The sequence below is a fragment of the Pelodiscus sinensis genome, chromosome 21, assembly GCF_049634645.1.
Source record: "Pelodiscus sinensis isolate JC-2024 chromosome 21, ASM4963464v1, whole genome shotgun sequence".
Lineage (NCBI taxonomy): Eukaryota > Metazoa > Chordata > Testudines > Trionychidae > Pelodiscus > Pelodiscus sinensis.
In genome coordinates this window covers 9,115,247-9,133,732 of record NC_134731.1, presented here as the reverse complement: position 1 = coordinate 9,133,732, position 18,486 = coordinate 9,115,247, and the positions used below count along the sequence as shown (strand labels likewise).

At 51.4% G+C, this 18,486-nt stretch overlaps 1 protein-coding gene across 3 annotated transcripts in view; it reads left to right on the top strand.

Moving 5' to 3' along the window:
* The first annotated feature begins 15,945 nt into the window (after window positions 1–15,945).
* The window catches only part of HNF1B (HNF1 homeobox B), a 66,740-nt gene continuing 64,199 nt past the window's right edge, over window positions 15,946–18,486 (top strand). For 2 of the 3 annotated variants that reach the window (XM_006138619.4, XM_006138617.4), the window contains exon 1: window positions 15,948–16,555. In XM_006138619.4, the coding sequence (XP_006138681.2) occupies window positions 16,212–16,555 (344 nt within the window). In that variant the 5' untranslated portion in view covers window positions 15,948–16,211. Of the gene's footprint in view, window positions 16,556–18,486 lie in introns of all 3 variants that reach the window. The other variant, XM_006138618.4, reaches the window with a different exon arrangement.

Genomic DNA, 18,486 nt, shown 5'->3' with positions numbered 1-18,486 from the left:
TTTTCTATGTGCCCGGCTTACCTGGATAACACAGAAGTGCAAGGTTCCCCATACTACCCCCTTCCCACGCCCACCGACGGGGGGAGGCAAAGGGAGCAGTTGCCTCACGGCCTGGCAATTCAAAAGGGCCAGGGTCTCCCAGCTGGCAGCTATAGCCCCCGTCCCTTTAAATTGCCACCAGAGCATGGGGTAATGTGCTCCTGGCAGCTCTGAAGGCTGGCCGGCCCCATCCCCGCCCTTCTGCCCCAGGCTCCACCCTTTCTGGGAGCACAGAGTCGAGACTGCCTCCCCCCCCTTCACCCAGGGACCCAGCAAATCTGTCAACCCCCTTGCTCCTTGTCAAAGGGCTTCCCATCCTCATCCGAAGGGTACACAGCGAAACTGATTGCAGCGGAACCCCTATTTGATTAATTGGGGGTTTCCAGCATGGTTGTGGCTGGTAGCCCCTCAACACTCAGCTGTAGCCCCTTAGGGAAGGACCAGCCCCTTGATAGCACTTATGTGTCCTGTCTAGGTCATAAGTGCTGGAACTAGAAGTGCGGGGAGGGGGAACGGGTACTGCTGCACCTCCTGGGTTAAAATGGTTTCCATCAAACACAGGGCTTACGCCTTGCCTCTCAGCACCCCCACTACACAAATTGTTCCAGCGCCCCAGGTTTAAGGCCACAGTAACCATGATCCAATAGATTTGTTTCACTGGTCCCAGCTTTGGTTTTCCCCCAAGGGGCATCACAGGATCTGCAACAAGAATGTAGCCTCACTGTACCCAAACACTGTAGTTCAGGGCTCGCTCTCTGCTTCTGGGTGGGCTGTTCCTCCTATAGATCCCTCAACCCTGGCAAGTGTGTAGTAGACCCACGGCTTGAGCATACCATGAGAATTCTCACAGGCCCATCAAAGCCAACAAAACTTCTCTGGATACCAGCCCTAACCAATAGTCCTCCACCTACCATCTGGCAGCAGGATGCAGCCAACAAACTGATCATCAAGCTGATTAGCAGAGTGCACACAGTTGGCAGCATGTGTTTTGACTGGTGGTGCACATCCCCGCATGCGTTGGTGCACACAACAAAATTTATTCTCCACATGGATGGAAAAAATTCAAGGAAATGTGGGTTATGGGCCACTGCTTGGAACTCCTGCATCATCATCACCAAGCTGGATGATGGGCTCATTCCATCTGTGGAGCCAGCTTACCAGGTTCAGGTGTGGGGTGACTCACTGTGTCATGATCGACCTGTCTGAGGCACCCAGGGCAGCCCCTGTGGGGCAGAGGAGGCTGCCCCACACGTACTAGATGGTTGTTGGTTCCATGCTGTGCTCCCCAGTGGTCCTCACAAGCAGAATGCTGCTGATTCAGAGATGTTGTCTGGCTAAAGATCCTGTAGCTCTTTCGCGGGGGGGGGGTTTCCAGCCTTGCTTTGCCCACGGGAAATCAATGGGGGTTCGTAGAACTGAAAAGTTCATCAAATTGATCATCTCCAAATGGTGTAGAAGCTGCAGCATGATCTACGGTGCTACATTCCTTGATCCTTCAGACCACCCTGACCTGACTTGCAATGCAGAGAAGGCATTGGAATGGGAAGGGAAATCTGTTCTTCACTGACATCATTTCTATTATGTGAATCCCCCCCCCCCCCCCCGCATGTCTACCCTCCCTTAGGGAAAAATGGCTTGTATAACTTGTGAGAATGGAGTTCATATTGTCGAGGTTCTCCTGTATGCCCCCCCCCAACCTCACATCTTGCCAAGAAGAGCCGGAGCACCAGACTGCTTGTGCCGAGTGGGTGGGAATTGCTTAGCTGCTTGAGGAAATGTGGTGGTCCCATTCCCTAAAGCAGGGGAAGGGAACCTCAGGCCTGGGGGCCGGATGCAGCCCTTGGCTTGCTTGGATCTGGCCCCCAACTGATTTTACTGTGGGTCAGCGGCCCCTGACCCAAAAAAGTTTCCCCGTCCCTGCCCTATGGTTTCTTTCACTGGTCATGGCGATTTGGCGTGTGACAATCAAAGTTAACGAGCTAGGAGATGGGGTGGCTGCTGGCAGTGTGGGTTGCCTGCTTCTCTTTGATCTCATCAGCGTTTGCAGTGCTCTGGGCAAAGGCTCTGAGATGCCTGAGCCTGAAGGGTGCAACACGACCTCCGCTTCTGTTGAGGGCAGTGAAAGTGGAGGGCGCGCAGAAAAAATCCCCGTAAGGAGCAGTCCCCTGGTGAGAGGCCTCCGTCTCCTGGGGGTTTCCCTGCATTCACGGGGCCAATGAGCCTCAGTGATCGTCTCTCCTCCTCAAAGTCACCTTCTAGCCCAGCGACGGGCAACGCAGACTAGTGAGCAGGCCGCAGGAGTGGCCCTCCCTCATCTCAGTGGGCCGCGAGTTTGAAATCCAGCGGTGGGCAGCCCGCAGCTCACGTGCCACAGTGGGGCTCCACCTGCAGCCCCCGCACCCCTGTCTGCCCTCTTCCCCCACGCCCCTTGCACACTGGGGCACTGGAGCGCGGGGCTTACCTGCTTCTCCTCCTCCCTCCTAGTGCTTTCTGAGTGCTGCGGGGGAGGGATAGCTCAGTGGTTTGGCTGCTAAACCCAGGGTTGTGAGTTTGATCCTTGAAGAGGCCATTTAGAGACTAGGGGCAAATCTGTCAGGGATGGTACTTGGTCCTGCCCTGGGGGGCAGGGGACTGGACTTCATGACCTCTCAAACTTCCTTCCAGTGCTATGAGGTAGGTATATCTCCATATAGATATGAATAGGCTGATTTGTGCTTCTTCCCTCCCTTCCAGAACTGCGGATCAGCCAATTCACAGAGCTCCAGAAGCATGGGGGAGGAGTAGGAAGGGGGGGACTCCAAGTGCCTGAGAAGGGGCAGAGTGGGGGTGTGCGGGCTGCAGGCTACCCTGGTGGGTTGCAGGTTGCTCACCACTATGCTAGCCAGTCATTCTCTAGTGAGGTGAGGTGGGCTGGGGAATCTCAGTGCAGCTCTTTGATGGGCCTGCCAGAGGTGGTGAGGCCTATTCAGCTGGGACCTGAGGGCTTGGCTGTAAGGGGAAATGTCCCAGACTCATTCATAGTCCAGAATAAAATCACTTGCAGAATACAGTGTCCCATCCACCTGGCGGTAGAACAATAACTAGTCACTGTGTGGGGAAACTTCCCTGTGCAGACACACGTGCGCTGTTGAGTGAGGAGGCCTGGACGCCAACTGCAATGCTGGTGTGATATGTATGTAGCCGTGATATGTATGTAGCCCAAGGTCCAATGTGTTGCAGCAGCCCTGAGAACTACAAGTTGTAGACTATAAACTGCGGCATGTTGGGAGAACTTCCTGGTTCCTGCCAGGATGGGCCTTCTGCCCCAAGTAGGGTCTCAGCAAGGACTGTGCTAGAAGCAGCACACAGGCTACATGCTCAGAGACGAGGCTGCCGAACTGTTTTCCTGGTCTATGTTTTTTACTTACAGAATAAAGCCTGTTCCTGGTATTTGTCTGAGTGGGTCTGGTCTGAGGTGCGCGCGCACACACACAATACACAACGCAGAGCACACCAAGCAGCCTCAGGCCTAGCCTCCCACAGCGGTGAGTCACAAGGCTTTCCCTATGCTGAATAACCTCACACTGGGCTAGCCAACAGGAAGGGTTACATGTAAATTGGGATTTGAGCGATGTTGGGCCTGGAGATGGGGATCCTCTCTCCGTCAGGGCAAGCTGTCTGCTGTCCTGGAGGGATAACCATCAGTAGGTGTCTCCTAGCCTTTCGCTCCAGTTTCTGTACTGAGCCTACCTCTGAGGGGCCCAGCTAGCTTCGTTGATGTGGGCACTTGTCGACTTGAATTCCCAGTGGACTTAACAGGCTGCCAAATAGCCAGGAGAATAGGAGAGCTTTCAGTCAGGGGAGCGGGATTTGAACCGGTGTCTTAGAAATGAAAATCTTTGTATGCTGTTCCCAGGCACAGCGTCCTCAGATGCGCTAGTGCCCACGATGGGCTGGTGTTCCACGAGAACTGCCTCTAACGGCCTTTCCTGCCAGGCTGCTAAAATGGGCATGCTCCTTCGGGAGCAAATTCCTGGGGCAGGCACTTCTGGGAAACTGCATTCCTCAGCCCTTGGAGGAGCCCATCAGCTTTTCCAAAACATAATGACCATGCTCTTCTGCCGAGCAGAATTAATGAGGTGTGCAGGACAACGATGGGAAAAGGCCAGTCGCAATATCACTCCTGACACCGCTGCAAAGTGAGGGGCGGAGTGGGGGGAAAACCAGCAATAGGCTATGAGAGATGGACCAGAAAACAATATCTACTTAATTAGCCGGGTAGCTCGAATGTGGGGAAACAGACCAAGGTCCAGGGTACTGACTGTGACAGAACATTATTATAATGCAATGCCATGAAACCTATGCAAAGGCCACATCAAAGCTCGCCAGCACTTTCTTCCAAACGGCTGTCTCTTTAACACAGTGCTCCTCTCTCGGCATTCCGATTCCACACGGCTTTCAACCCACGCTCTGCTCCCCAGTGCAAACGGAACGCTTCCCCTAAGCTTCTTTCAGCGTACAGAATCCTTCGAGTGAGGCACCAATGGGATAAACCATGCCAAACATTCCAGGACTACTTCCTGACTCAACCAAGCTATCTGTTTGCCCCCCTTCTAGCATGACACCTTGTATTTCATAGGGCCTAGAAATGTCCTGGGTGTCAGAAGACGTGATCAGATGCTCTTCCCCATGCTAAGGAATTTACATTCAAATCTTAAGGGTGAGGACACATCAGTAGGGAGAGGGCTAGAGAAATAGGATCACATAGGTACGCAGGTTCATTGCCTAGATCTGTGCATCTCTTGCTGGATCTATTCAGTGTTTAAGCCTAGCTCGTCTCGTGTCTTTGATCAGTAGATCTGCAAGTACTTGACCAAGGAGATCAATATTATCTCCATGTTACAAGTACAGAAGTTGAGGAACGGAGAGGGAATGTGACTTGCCCCAGGTCACCCCCCCAGGCCACTGGCAGAGCTAGGGAAAAACACCCAAAGCGCCTCAGTCCCCATCCAGTACCTTATCCACTAGGCCCTCTGCCTCCAAGTAGAAACAATTAAGATCTGAAAGATAATTGTTACTCGCTCTCCCTTGTTAGACATTCCGCTAGTTATCAGGGATTTCAGTGCCCGATCCAGAAAGGCATTGAGCATCTCTGTGTGAGGCGCTCAGGTTCTTACCCAAAGCCCAGTGAACTTAATGGGAGTCTTTCTATCAACCTCACGAGCTTTGGTGACAATGGTTGGCCCGGAGTGGGGATGGTAATCTTTGGTGCTGGGAAAACTTACGATTTGGTTTACTTGCCCACCAAAAATCTACTACATATTTAAGAGAGTTTGTCTGTCTGTCTGTTCAAGAACGCCTCCTAAACGGTAAGAGCTAGGATCAGCAAATTTGATATACAGCTTCCTCTTATAACTTAAAGCAAGGTCAGGGTTTGGGTGTGCCAGGAAACTGGGATGTGCCTGGAATGGGATAATTTCTCATCAAATCATACAGAAAAGAGAATCGCCAGGAAGGTGAAAGAGGCTGCTAAAAGGGGCTCCAGCCCTGAGCCTCCCACCCCTCAGGCGCCCTGTAGGGAGGGCGGGAGAGGGCTGAAACTCCCCTCCCCGATTTTCATGAGAACATTGCTGACTATTCCCCTTTGTCAGGGAGCAGGGGGAAAGTGCACCATTTGCTGCACTTCTCACTCTGGCTGGGACGTGCAGGCGGGGAAACAGGCAGACAAACCTGGACCTGCCCCAGCCAGGGCGCATGCACCCCGCCCAGGCTGTGCCTGCTGGAGCTGAAGGGGCCATGGAAAGGTGCTTCTCACCTGGCCCCAAGCTGCTGTAGTGAGAGAGGGCTGAGGTAGGTCTCTCTCCCCAGGGCAGGCTGCATCCTGAACCCCTCTTCCCCAGCCCCACCCCAGCGCAATGATTTAAACCAGGGCTGGGGGACCTTTTTCGGGACAGGGGCCTGCTGACCCGCAGAAACATCAGTCAGGGGCCACACACAAGTGAGAAGCCCTGTGGCCCCTGACTGAGAAGGAGAAAGACACTCCCCGCAATCTCCTCGCACACCAGAGCCTGGGGGACTCAGGCTATTAGATTTTGTGTGCTCCAGCCCAACGGGGAGCTGGAGTAGGTGGGGGGGAGGGAGGGAGGGAGAGGCTGGAGTGGGAAGAGGGGCTAGCGCGCCAGTGCAGGATCCCCAGTGCTGGGGAGGAGAACCCTGAGACTTAGGGGTTGAATCCAGGCAAGCTGAGGGCCACATACAGCCCCTGGGCCTTAGGTTCACCACCCTGATTAAATGAATGCATTTTCATTTTATTTTCCAAAAAACTCCAAAAAGAAATGGAAGTACCCCAGCAACGCTGGGCAAATCTTCTATTGCATCAATAAACAAGGCCTCTCCGTGGGCGAGGGGACTAGTCGGTAAGGTTGGCTTAGTCCAAATATTTGAGAGTCTACATAATAGACCGCAACGTGTCTGACAGCTGCAGCGGGATACTCCCCATTGGCACAACCCACAGCCGTGTTCAAAGGCAGGCGTGCGGGCGCAGGGAGAGTGAGTCACAAGAGTGTGGCCCGTGGGCTGCTGACTACGTGGCTCCCCAGGTCAATATTCACAGATGCACAGAAATGGCAAAGCCGGGGCGCCACATGCTGCTGCTAAGATGGGGTTCTCGGGCCTGCCAATGAGGTTGCAGGGCCCACGGCCGCATGGCTCCCAGTCAGGGCAGCAAGTGAGCCGCCGGGTGGGCGGGGCCAGGAACCGGGCAGGACGAGGCCCTGAATGTGCGGGGCCCAAGGCAACTGCCTTGCTCACCTTGCCCTAAGGCCGGGCCTGGGGGTTCTGGGCTGTCCCTGCATTTTCACTGGTTTTACAGAGACTAGAGCCTGCTCCTCTGGGTCCTCCCTTCTGTGTGAACTCCTCCAGCCTACTGGGGGTTGTGCGTGGTCCTTTCAATAATCTGGAGGCTGCTCTTCCCCACCTACCCACTAGGGTTGCCAGGTGTCCGGTTTTCGCCGGGACAGTCTGTTTTTTCTGGCCCCGTCCGGTAAAAAAACAGAAAATACTGAACATGTGAAATGTCTGGTATTTTCTGTTTCTCACCAATGGAAGGCTGGTGGGGACAATCTTCCCCGCTGTGTCTGGCGTGGGCAGGGGGGAAGCAAAGAGCACGGGGATTCTTAAAGGCGCAGCAACCCTTTTTTGTTTGTTTGGTTGGTTTTTTTTTTTTTTTGGCTCAACAACTTTTGTCTTCTCGTTCTTTTGTTTTGCTCACCCAAGTTTGGTCTCCCGGGTTTGTTTGTTTTTTGTGAGTGCCATGTTCGGGATTTTTGGTGAACGCATCTGGCAAGCAGGGCTGGCCTTACCATGAGGCGAACTGAGGCATCCGCCTCTGATGCCAGACTGTGTGTGTGGGGGGACACCACTAGGACCCAGAGTGTAGAAAATTGTGTCTGCTGCTGGTGCATATGTATTCTCTCTGCTCTAGATGCCACAGAGATGGGGGAGTGCTGTACTGGAGGAAGGAAGGCACAAGAGACATAACAGGCAGGCAGGAGAAGGGGTGGCATGGAGGCGTCATTTGAGCTCCCCACCTCAGGTGCCAAAATTTTGTGGGCCGGTCCTGCTGGCAAGCCTACTAACCGCTTGCCTGCTGAATGGGACAGGTCTTCTTTTCGCAGCTGTTCTCCAGAGTGGACTGTTTGTGGGAAGCATGGCAGTCAAAGCTGTGGATCAGTTGCTGTAGAAGAGTTAATCATTCAGGGCTGTCTCACTGCGAGCGTAATAAGCTGTTGCTCTTGCCTAAAGGAGTCATGAATATCAAGGGAGCATCTCACAAAGTGCTGAGCAAATTAAAGAGAACTCGTCCAGCATGCGGCCCTCCGAGGGGTGCATCTTTGGCCCGTTGTTCAACTCGTTTCCCTAAAGATCGTGTGTGGGACAGGGGATGTACTTTAGTGATGGCGGTTGGTCCTGAGTGGATTATGAAGTAGGTAAGGGAACATGGTGCTAACCCCAATTAGGTATAAATGGGTCGTGAGCAGGTGGGAGAAGGGCAGGTGTGTTTTATTCATGAAATGGTGCCGGGATCGCCTCTGCCTGGCTGCATCTTTCATAACTCTGCAATCCAAAAGAAAGCAGGGGAGGTACTCATGTAGCTGCAGCTCGATCCACTCTAAAAAACGGCTGTGAAAAGATCTCTTCACCCTGGGCATGAAAACACTTTCCCATTTTTCTCATTCAAGAAAACAGATGTTTATTTAGATTGCACGTTTGGGCAGGGGAAAAGGGGGGCTGGAGGGGGGGATGTGTTTGTACAACATTTTGCACAATGGGGTCCAATACATAGATAATAATAATTAACATAGAATGGCCAAATTTGTCCTCTTGAGGCTTTTGCCGCAGCTCTCTAATTCACACAATTCTTTCTGCAGGTGTCTGACTTTCCAGAAGTGTCCTATTTGGTGCAGGCCTAAGATAAATGAGGGTGGTTTGTGTTTGTGTTTTTTTTTTTAGATGCTCCTATCACTAGCCTTTCCGTTCAGCACCACAGAGCCTTGTCAGACACTGCGTTTTCCTCTGACTCTCTCTGCATAAGCTTTCCCACTCACACACATTCTTAAATGCCTTGATTTTTCTCCTGTCTTCTCACCCCTCCTCTACTGGTCTCTCTGCCTGCAGAGAGCAGTGGGGAGTTTACAAGTGAAATGCTCATGAGAACAGTCTGTCAAACTGATAAGGAAAGGAATGGCCCCTCTAGAGACGGGACCCACAGGAAGTAAATTTCAAGTTACCTGCCCCTTTCAATCCATCTTTGTAGGGAGGGCATGATCCAGCAGCCCTGTTCTCATGAGCACATGGGTTGGGCTACATGCAGAAATTAAATGGACTTCTTGAAATCAGTTTCCAAATCAATTAGTTAAATGCATTCATAGTGACAATCACATTGTTGCAATGGGAGCTCATGTTCTATTGATTGCCTGTCTGCCCTGCCTCCCAAGAACAGTTCCCAGGACAGAGCCCCCATCCTGTTAGTGTGGTCTATGTTCTTTGTGCCTACATCTGATTTTTTTTGGTTAGCCATATTAATATATCTCTTGGCTTGTACGCTGCTTACCAAATTAACCAGATTGCTGTTCCAGTGACCTGGCCTCTCTTCATTATGTCACACTCTCCTGGTCCAGAGGTTTTCGAACTACAGGTCGCGACCCAATACTGGGTCGTGCTATGTCGGGCACTAGTTCTCCAGTGGGGGTGCTAATGTAACCCAGTCTAGAGCTTAGTGTAGGAGCCTCTACAGCTTGAGCTAGAAAGCCAGCTTCTAGCTCCAGGGATCCCAGGTTCAAATCTGCCTGGTGGCAGTTACACTAAGGCTGTGTCTACATCAGCACGATCTTGCGCCAAAGTTGCTGCTTTTGTGCAAAAACATGCTTCCTGTCTACACTGGTCATGAGTTCTTGCGCAAGAACACTGACGTTCTAATGTGTGAAATCAGGGCTTCTTGCTCAAGAACTATGATGCTCCCGCTCAGGAATAAGCCCTCTTGCACAACTGTTCTTGCACCAGAGGCCAGTGTAGACAGGCAACATTAATTTCTTGCGCAAGAAAGCCCTATGGCTAAAATGGCCATCGGCGCTTTCTTGCGCAAGAGACCGTCTACACTGGCACGGATGCTCTTGCACAAAAGCACATCTCTTGCGCAAAGGCACATGCCAGTGTAGACGCTTTCTTGCATAAATACTCCAATGCAAAAACTCTTGCGTTAAAGAGTATTTGCGCAAAATCTTGCCAATGTAGACGTAGCCTAAGGTAATTACCTGGCTATCCTGTACTGTAGATTGTGCTGCACTCCAGAAGCAGCAGGCCTGGTTCCTTGGGGCGGGGGAGCAGTGCACAAGGCTCTGCCCCTGCCCTGAACACTAGCTCTGCACTCCCATTTTCTACAGACCTGCTTCTGGGGACAGCATAGTCTGTGGTGCCAGGACAGGCAGGAAGCTGCCTTAGCGCCCTCACTGCACGGCTGACCAAAAGCTGCTCAAGGTAAGCCCCTCCCTCCCCAGTCCTTAGCCCCCTCTAACACCTCAAAGCTCTTAGCCTGAGCCCACACTCTAGTCAACTTATGTTGGGTTGCGACATCAACAATTTTCTTCAATCTGGATCAGGAGAAAAAAAAGTTTGAAAACCACTGCCCTAGACTTTGTGTCATTTGCAAACCTTATTGCCAATGACATTTGGGTTTCTTCCAGGTCTTGGATTAAAAATGCTAAACAGCGTTAAGGCCAACAACCAATCCTGGTGGGACCCCACTAGAAATGCATCTGCTCAGAGATGATTCCATATTTACAATTGCTACTCAAGAGAGAGACCTTGGAGTCATTGTGGATAGTTCTCTGAAAACATCCACTCAGTGTTCAGCAGCAGTCAAAAAAGCAAACAGAATGTTAGGAATCATTAAAAAAGGGATAGAGAATAAGACTGAGAATATCTTATTGCCTCTATATAAAACCATGGTACTCCTCCATCTTGAATACTGTGTACAGAAGTCATTGCCTCATCTCAAAAAAGATGTATTAGCATTGGAAAAGGTTCAGAAAAGGGCAACAAAATGATTAGGGGTTTGGAACGGGTTCCATACAAAGAGGCTGTGTCTACACTGGGCCACTTATTCCGGAAAATCAGCCGCTTTTCCAGAATAAGCTGCGAGCTGTCTACACTGGCCCTTGAATTTCCGGAAAAGCAACAACGCTCTACTGTACAAAATCAGCCACTATTCCGGAAAAACTATTCTGCTCCCGCTCGGGCATAAGTCCTTATTCCGGAACACTGTTCTGGAAAAGGGCCAGTGTAGACAGCCCAGTAGTCTTTTCCGGAAAAAAGCCCCGATCGCGAAAATAGCGATCGGGGCTCCTTTCCGGAAAAGCGCATCTACATTGGCCACAGACGCTTTTCCGGAAAAAGGGCTTTTCCGGAAAAGCAGCCTGCCAATGTAGACGCTCCTTTTCCGGAAAAACTGAAAACGGAATAGTATTCCGTTTTAAGCAGTTCCGGAAATTCATGCCAGTGTAGACACAGCCAGAGAGATTAAAAAGACTGGACTTTTCATCTTAGAAAATAGGAGACTAAGGGGGATATGATAGACGTCTATAAATCATGACTGGTGTGGAAGAAGTAAATAAGGAAACGTTATTTACTTGTTCCCACAATGTAAGAACCAGGAGTCACCAAATGAAAGTAATAGGCAGCAGGTTCAAAACAAACAAAAGGAAGTTTTTCTTCACACAGTGTGCAGTCGAGCTGTGAAACTCCTTGCCAGAGGAGGTTGTGAAGGCCAGGACTTTAACAGGGTTCAAAAAAGAGCTAAAGGGTTCAAAAATCCATGGCGGTTAGGTCCATCTATTAGCCAGGATGCATAGGAATGGTCTTCATTTCTTAGAGGCTGGAAATGGATGATAGGAGAGGGATCACATGATGCTTCCCTGTTCGGTTCACTTCCTCTGGGGGCATCTGGCATTGGCCACTGTCGGCAGACAGGATACTGGTGCTAGATAGACCTTTGGTCTGACCCAGTATGACCGTTTTTATGTTCAATTACAATTTGAGACCCGTCAGTTTTTCATCCATTTAATCTGTGCCATGTCGATTTTTATATAGTTCTAGTTTTTTAATCAGACTATTGTGTGGTACCAAGTCAAATGCCTTCCTGAAGTCTGTAAGGATATAACATTCACAATGACCTTGATCACCCAAACTAGTAATTCCGTTTAAAAAAAATTGGTCGGACAATTCAGATAGCAGTCTGGATGCACCAGGTTCCTATCTGTATCTTTGAGTGCCTTAATACCTTTACAGATCTGACCTTTGGCCTTTTGTTTATTGAACTATACTCCTCTTTAAAGCGTCTTAAGTTAGGGGGGAACAATACTGAGGCACCTAATTTTTTGGGGTCATGTTCTGATTGAAAACTTTGGTCAGAGCTTTATGCAGCAACGTTGGCCTTGCCTGGGTGTAGGCCAGGCTTCTCTTCATTCTGACTGGGATGTGTGCCTCTGTCTCTTTTGTCTTTATTGTTTTAAATTACCCTGATTTTGTATTTTATTTATTTATTTATTTATTTGTGCTGGGTTTTTTGGGGAAAGGAGGTTGTTGGGTTTTTTTTGGTTGATTGGTTTTTAGCTCCTTGACTTCCTTGTTGGGTGAAAAAGAGTGTGCCGGTAAATATCACTGGACCCTTTCTTAAGTGGTCTGTTTTCAAGACTGGAGCATCCTCCTCCCCCAAGTTATTGAGGGCCAGTATTTTCAGAAGGACTTAGTACTCACATCTGGGGCCAGATTTTTCCAAAGAGCTCAGCCCCCAGCTGTTCCATTTTCAAAAGAACTCAGCACCAAAGGGCACCCGTTGTGCTAAGGCCCAAAGGCAAATCTGCCTCCTTACTCTGGGGCCTAAACAGGGGCTGAGTTGTTATGAAAATCTGGCTCCAGTTGTGACAGCTGAGCCATTCTGAAAATTCGGGCAGGAAGAGTCAGTGTTCTGTAGCTGTAAGAATTCCTGCCACCTCCATAGGTACACAGGGTCCCTGCACTGGGGTGTCACTTGTTATCTGCTTCCACTTTCTGTCCTTTAAGCAAGATTTTGAACCAAAAATCCAATGGTGGAACAAGCTCTGAGACTTGGCTTGTAAAACCCATGTCTGTTCCCAATGACCTCATGCTACTTGGTTCAGGAATAGCCTGGGTTTTCTATTTTTCTCTCACACTGCTCCTGACTTTTACTGGGAGAGCAAAAGGGGAGGAAAATAGATTCCCCCACCTCCGCAGGGACAGAGATGATTTCATGTGAAACTGAAATATCTCTACCCCAGGACCCCACATACTTCTGCCACAGGACCCCAGCGGTGAGATAAAGTGGTGTGGAAATTCCAGAGACACAAACCCCCCTAAGACCAGCTCCCCCGTGCAACAGACAAAAGGGAAGGAATCAGTGTTCCCTGTAAGCTGAGCACTTGGGTGGCCATCCAGGAGAGATTCTGGTGCTGCCCAGCTGATTAGCAAAGCCCCACTGCACACAGCATGTGTTTCCACTGGTAGTGCACACCAGCACGTGCTTTGGTGCACCAGGCAAAAATTATTCTGCACCTAGATGGAAAAAAAAAGAGGGAACAGTGGACGGAATTCTGGCTGGAATTTTTACAGCCCAATTAAAACCCCACTGAGGAGTTGTGATTCTCTTGGACTTATCTGGCTCTGGTACAGGAGAGGGAAAAATAAGAGTTTAGAGCCTTCACATTCAGAAACGGGGGAGGGATTGCCAGTGAAACAATACCATTCCTCCTTTGGTAAAAAAAAATAAAACAAAATAAAAAATTGGGAAAGCCAGGCCACACAAGGAATTGGACACAAAGAGTTAGCTCTGTGGCAGCAGAATTCGGTTTTAAGGGATGATGTTTTAAGGCGCCTGGCTTCGTTTTGTTGTGTGTTGGGGTTTTTTAGAGCCGTTTGCCCCTGCAGTGACGGGATACCTCACTCCAAACACACCCTGCTTCCTGGTTTTGCGTAGCTACCCCTCAGAGAACAAGGAAAGAACCAGGAGCCAAACCATTTAGCGCTCTGTTTCAAAACTTGTTTATTGAGATCTAATTTCTTCAGGGCAAACAGTGCGGGGTTGTTTCTCCTTTTAAGACTCCTTTGCCCTAAGCTACCAGGCAGGCGGCAAGACCTAGATCATGCCCCCCACGTTCAACCAACACAGAGCAACGGGCCATCTGAAACAGGGCCCGAGTTTAATGGAGAGTTAGGGACGAGGAATCTCTGGATTTCTGTCGTAGAACGATGGAGCCTTTGAATTCAGCAGCAAACAAGGTCGAAAACGCTGCAGAAGGGCCCAGGGGTGCAGAGCTAGATAAGGGAACGCGGGCGAACCCCAATTAGGTGTAAATGAGTCTGGAGCGCTGGAGAAAAACAGGCGCGTTTTATTCATTTATTCGGCCCGGTTGCGTATTTCCTAACCAGATCAGAAGAAATCGAGGGCGCATAAAACGTGGGCCAGGACCTGCCAGACCCCACTGGGGAGACATGAGAGCTCCTACGCGGGGGTGGTGTTGTAACAAACTTTTTGAACTTGCTTGGAGCTTGGTTAACTCCCTACTTCGGGAGCAGGCAGCAAACTGGTGTGTGTGTGTAAACGCAGCTGTTTCCACTCAGAACGCGCCCCTGGGACCTGACGGGTTCCTAATTTAGTGCCCTAAACCTGTGTCTCTCCAAAAGCCCCTGGAAAGAGAAGCTTTAACTCCGCCAGCGTCTCCCCTTTTACCTGCTTAACGATCGCACTTCGCTGTACTCAGGTCAGTTGTATTTGTACCGACAGTTTGTGGGCTTAAAACTTCTCTAATTCTTTTTCCCTCGCCGAGGCTGGAACATTTTTTGAGAGCTCGTTTGCTTCCGGGAGTCCAGAAAGAACCAAATTCCCCCTCTGAATTACTTTTCCACACCCTCCCCCCGTTGCATTGTTTCATGTCGTTCGTAGCATTGAATCCTTTCGCAAAATCGATTTAATCGAATTTCCAAAATCGAGTAACGTTTTCCAAAGTCTGGAGGGACCCAGCGAGGTGAAGAAAAGTGAAAATCTCTTCCCCGAGGCCAGGAGACTAAACTAAACGGAGTTTTCCACCCCACCCCCCGAACTGGCGTGAAACGAGACATCTTAACTCGTTTCACGTGTAATACGTTTAAAAAGAATAGATCGAAGCGTTGGGTTTGATTTTAAAACAGCATTTGGTTAATGCCGAGGGCAAGGAACCCTGTTGTATTGGCCCATATTTCTGAGTCAAAATATTTCTGGGGTTGACAGGGGAGAAAACACGGGTTAAAATAGCTTATTTCAAATGTAACTGGAGAAAGTTAATTTATTTAAAAAAAATCTAATGGACCCCTTAGTTGTGTTCGTTTGTTTAATTCTCGCACAATTTAATTCTCACACAATCAACCGTGCTTTTAAAAGGTTTATTCCCGTGTTTCAAAACAAATAAATTCTTTTGCAGACGCAAAAAAGAAAAAAAAACCCAAAAAGACAACAACAAAAAAACCCCACCCCAATAAGAAAAGTCCTCGGCGATCTTAGCCGCTTGCGCCTTTTGACAAACGGATTTCTTTGCTTTAGAAACACACAAACCGCCAACAAAAAGTCTGCTCTTTACATAGCCCCCACGGGACTAATGTTGTGTTTTTTCTTCCCTACCGCCATCCCCATAACCCCGCAAGCGACTAAACTCCGCGGCGGGGAAGCCCAGGTCCAATACTATAAACGAGTCGCCTTCGGTTCCCCCCGCTATTCCCGAGGCTTTAAAAATATTTCTAACGACTGCGTTTAATACCTCTTCCAAGGGCCCCAGTAAAGCAGGTTCGCAGGGGAAGTTCTGCTCCGGCTTGCCTGCGCTTTTCCTCGCTCATGTAAACGCTCCGAGGCTTCTGTTCATCGCGCTCCCGTCTCTCGTCCACCCAACCCCCCTGACAATGAACAGCCAACACGCCACTTGCCCCCCAGGATTTTTATTGAGTTTTCAGGCTCCCCCTTTCAGCTGGGGGGTCCAACCACCTGGCTGGCCGGCCCGCTCCACGACCCCCGCCTCTCCCTCCTTCTCACCTTTCCTGGGGCAGGTAACTAGCTCAGCGGAGCGGCTAGGGGTGGTTGGAAAAGGCTTGGGGGTTTGTTTGGCGGGACTGTACCGAAATGCCTCCTCGCGGCCTCCAAACCCCCCGGCGCGGTTGCACTTGGAGGCTGCCTCCTCGCCCAACAAGTCCAAAGTTCAGCTAAAGTTTGGCTGATAAAACCAGAACCAATAAAAAGGGTTTCACCCGCCCGTGTCAACACAATGGATCCAGTCAGGCCCAGAGAGGCTGCTCCTCTTCTCCCCCCCCCCAACTTTTTACCCACTCCCCCCCCCCTTCCCATTTGCATCCTGCAGGACTGACTCTCCCTTCCCACTGATTTGCATATCTTATATTGCCTAATGGAGGCGATCATGGCAAGGTAGAGGTCTCCGGAGCCCTCTCCAAGGAGATCCACCGGGGCCCGGAGGAGGCGCAGGTGTCTGAAGCTTACGGGGGGAGGCCAAGACTTTGGGGTGTTTTTCACCTGCCTTCCCTCCCCCCCCACCCCACCCCTATCCCCCTCCCCTCCTCTCTCTCGCTCCCCTCCGGGGAAAATGGTGTCCAAGCTCAGCTCCCTGCAGCAGGAACTTCTCAGCGCTCTGCTCAGCTCCGGCGTGACCAAGGAGACTTTGCTCCAAGCCCTGGACGACATGGGGCCCGCCACCAGCTTCGGGGTCAAGCTGGAGAGCCTGCCCCTGTCCCCGGGCAGCGGGGCGGAGGCGGAGGGCAAGCCCGTCTTCCACACCCTCACCAACGGCCACAGCAAGGGCAAGCTGTCCGGGGACGAGGGCTCCGAGGACGGGGACGATTTTGACACCCCGCAGATCCTGCGGGAGCTGCAGGCGCTCAACACGGAGGAGGCGGTGGAGCAGAGAGCCGAGGTGGATCGGATGATCAGGTAACCGCGGGGCTCCCCGTCCTACCCCCCAGAGGTCCAGGTGGGTCCTGGCTCGCCCCGCAGCGGAGCGCCCTTGCATCCCCCCTCCCCCATTATTAGTCCCAGGCCCTGGGAATCTGCCCTGTCCCCCCGCCCCAGCAGGTGATTAGGAATCGGTGTCTGGCCGCGCTCCTTGAACCCAGGCCCGGGCCCAGAGCGGCACGTGTAAACGAGCAATTCGGATTGAGGGGTTATGATGAAGTCCTGCTCTTGTGTCCCGGCTGCGCCTCCCTCGAAACTTTCTGCTTTGTTTTTCCCAGAAGGAAAATAGCCCAGAACAAAGACTTGGCGCTCTTTGAGATTTGGACTCTTTTAAAAGTAGATTTTTAAACAGTGTAAACAACCCCCAGCCGGGAAAGGGCCGCTGTCTCCTGCGGCCGCTGCGCGGGGCAGAGCTGACGGCGGGTTGAAAATCAAAACCCAGCTCTGCGCACTTTCGAGCGAAACGGGGGCTGTGGCTAATCCGGAGTAACAAGTGGGCTCTTAAGGGTCTAAACGCTTCGCGGTGTGAGTCGATTCCGTGCCCGCTAGCCAGACACACTCCTGCCCGAGCTCTGTTGCCCTGACAAGGGGCTAGTTACTAATTCTCCGCGGCCTTCCTTATTTCTCCTCTTTAGCAAAATACCAACTAACCCCGCCTGGCCACTTCTGAACCCCTAGCCCGGGCATTTAAAAAGTCTGTAGCCGAAAGCGGCTGGTTCTCAGTTGGGAAGTTAGCCGAGAAAATGCTTTTCCAGGCCGATGGTAACTTTGACTCCGGTTTGATTCCTGATTCACGCCCCTTGGCTCTCGCAAATATCCGCTCAAAGAGCCAGAGTGAACTGCAAGGAACAGCTCGCTTGGCGCTGGCGAGAGGGATTTTAGTGGGTGTTTTGGGTCTGGACCGTTGTCAATGAGGCGAAGTGGGCACCCGCCAGGGGAAGGTTTCCACGGTCCTGCGGCAGCCGCAGCGTCTGGCGGAGCCGCAGCAATTCGAATTCTCTCTCCGTATCGCGATTAGAATCAATTCTCTCTCCGACGCGATTCGAATTTCTCTCTCCGCGCCGTGATTCGAATTCTCTCTGTGTACCGCGATTCGGATCAATTCTCTCTCTCTGTCGCGATTCGGATCATGTTTCTTTCCGCCGTGCGGGAAGAGTTGAACGGGGGGAGGATTAAACCCGCTTTGGCTCAAAGCCAGCGGAGGTCTGGCCCAGGCGTTACCAGCACCCTAGGGCCCAGTCTCCATGCCCGGGACGCGCCACAGCCGGCAGCACGTGGAGGGGGAGGTATTAATTTATTTCTATAAATCATCAACCCAAAGATGCGCTGGGGCTGCGAAGAGAGGCGGGTTATTCATTGGCGAAGCTGCAAACCAGCGAGAGGGGGGGGGCAGAGGAAACCCCCAGGCGCTGGCGGATTTTTTCCTCTTTCGTTTTGGCCTTCTCTTCAATCAATACACGGGAGTTGGGGGCTCGGGCGGGGCTGCCAAGGAAGGTGGGAGAGGGTCTGGTACCAGCTGGGTGACAGCTGGGGCAGGAACTGCCCCTTGACTATGGGGATGGAGGCAGTTTGAGCAGTGTCCCCTCCAAGCCATGGGGCAGGCTGCCTGGGGTGGGGGGCTTCCCCCCAGACAATAGTCCCCTCTCAGCTGGGTAGCCTTGGCACAAGCCAGAGGGCTGTCGGGGTGGGCGAGCGCTGGTCCCTCTGATGCCAGTGCCACCTGCCCCCGCCTCTGAAGGGTGGTGGTGGGAGGGCACAGGTGTGAAATGCAGGGAGGCCCAAGTGTGCATAAATCAGTTCAAATACACCCACCTGGGGTACCCAGGCCTACTGCCTGTGCCTTTATTTACCCCAATGTCAATGTTCGGGCTCCTCCAGGAGCAGCCAGTATCACCTTACCCATGCAGCAT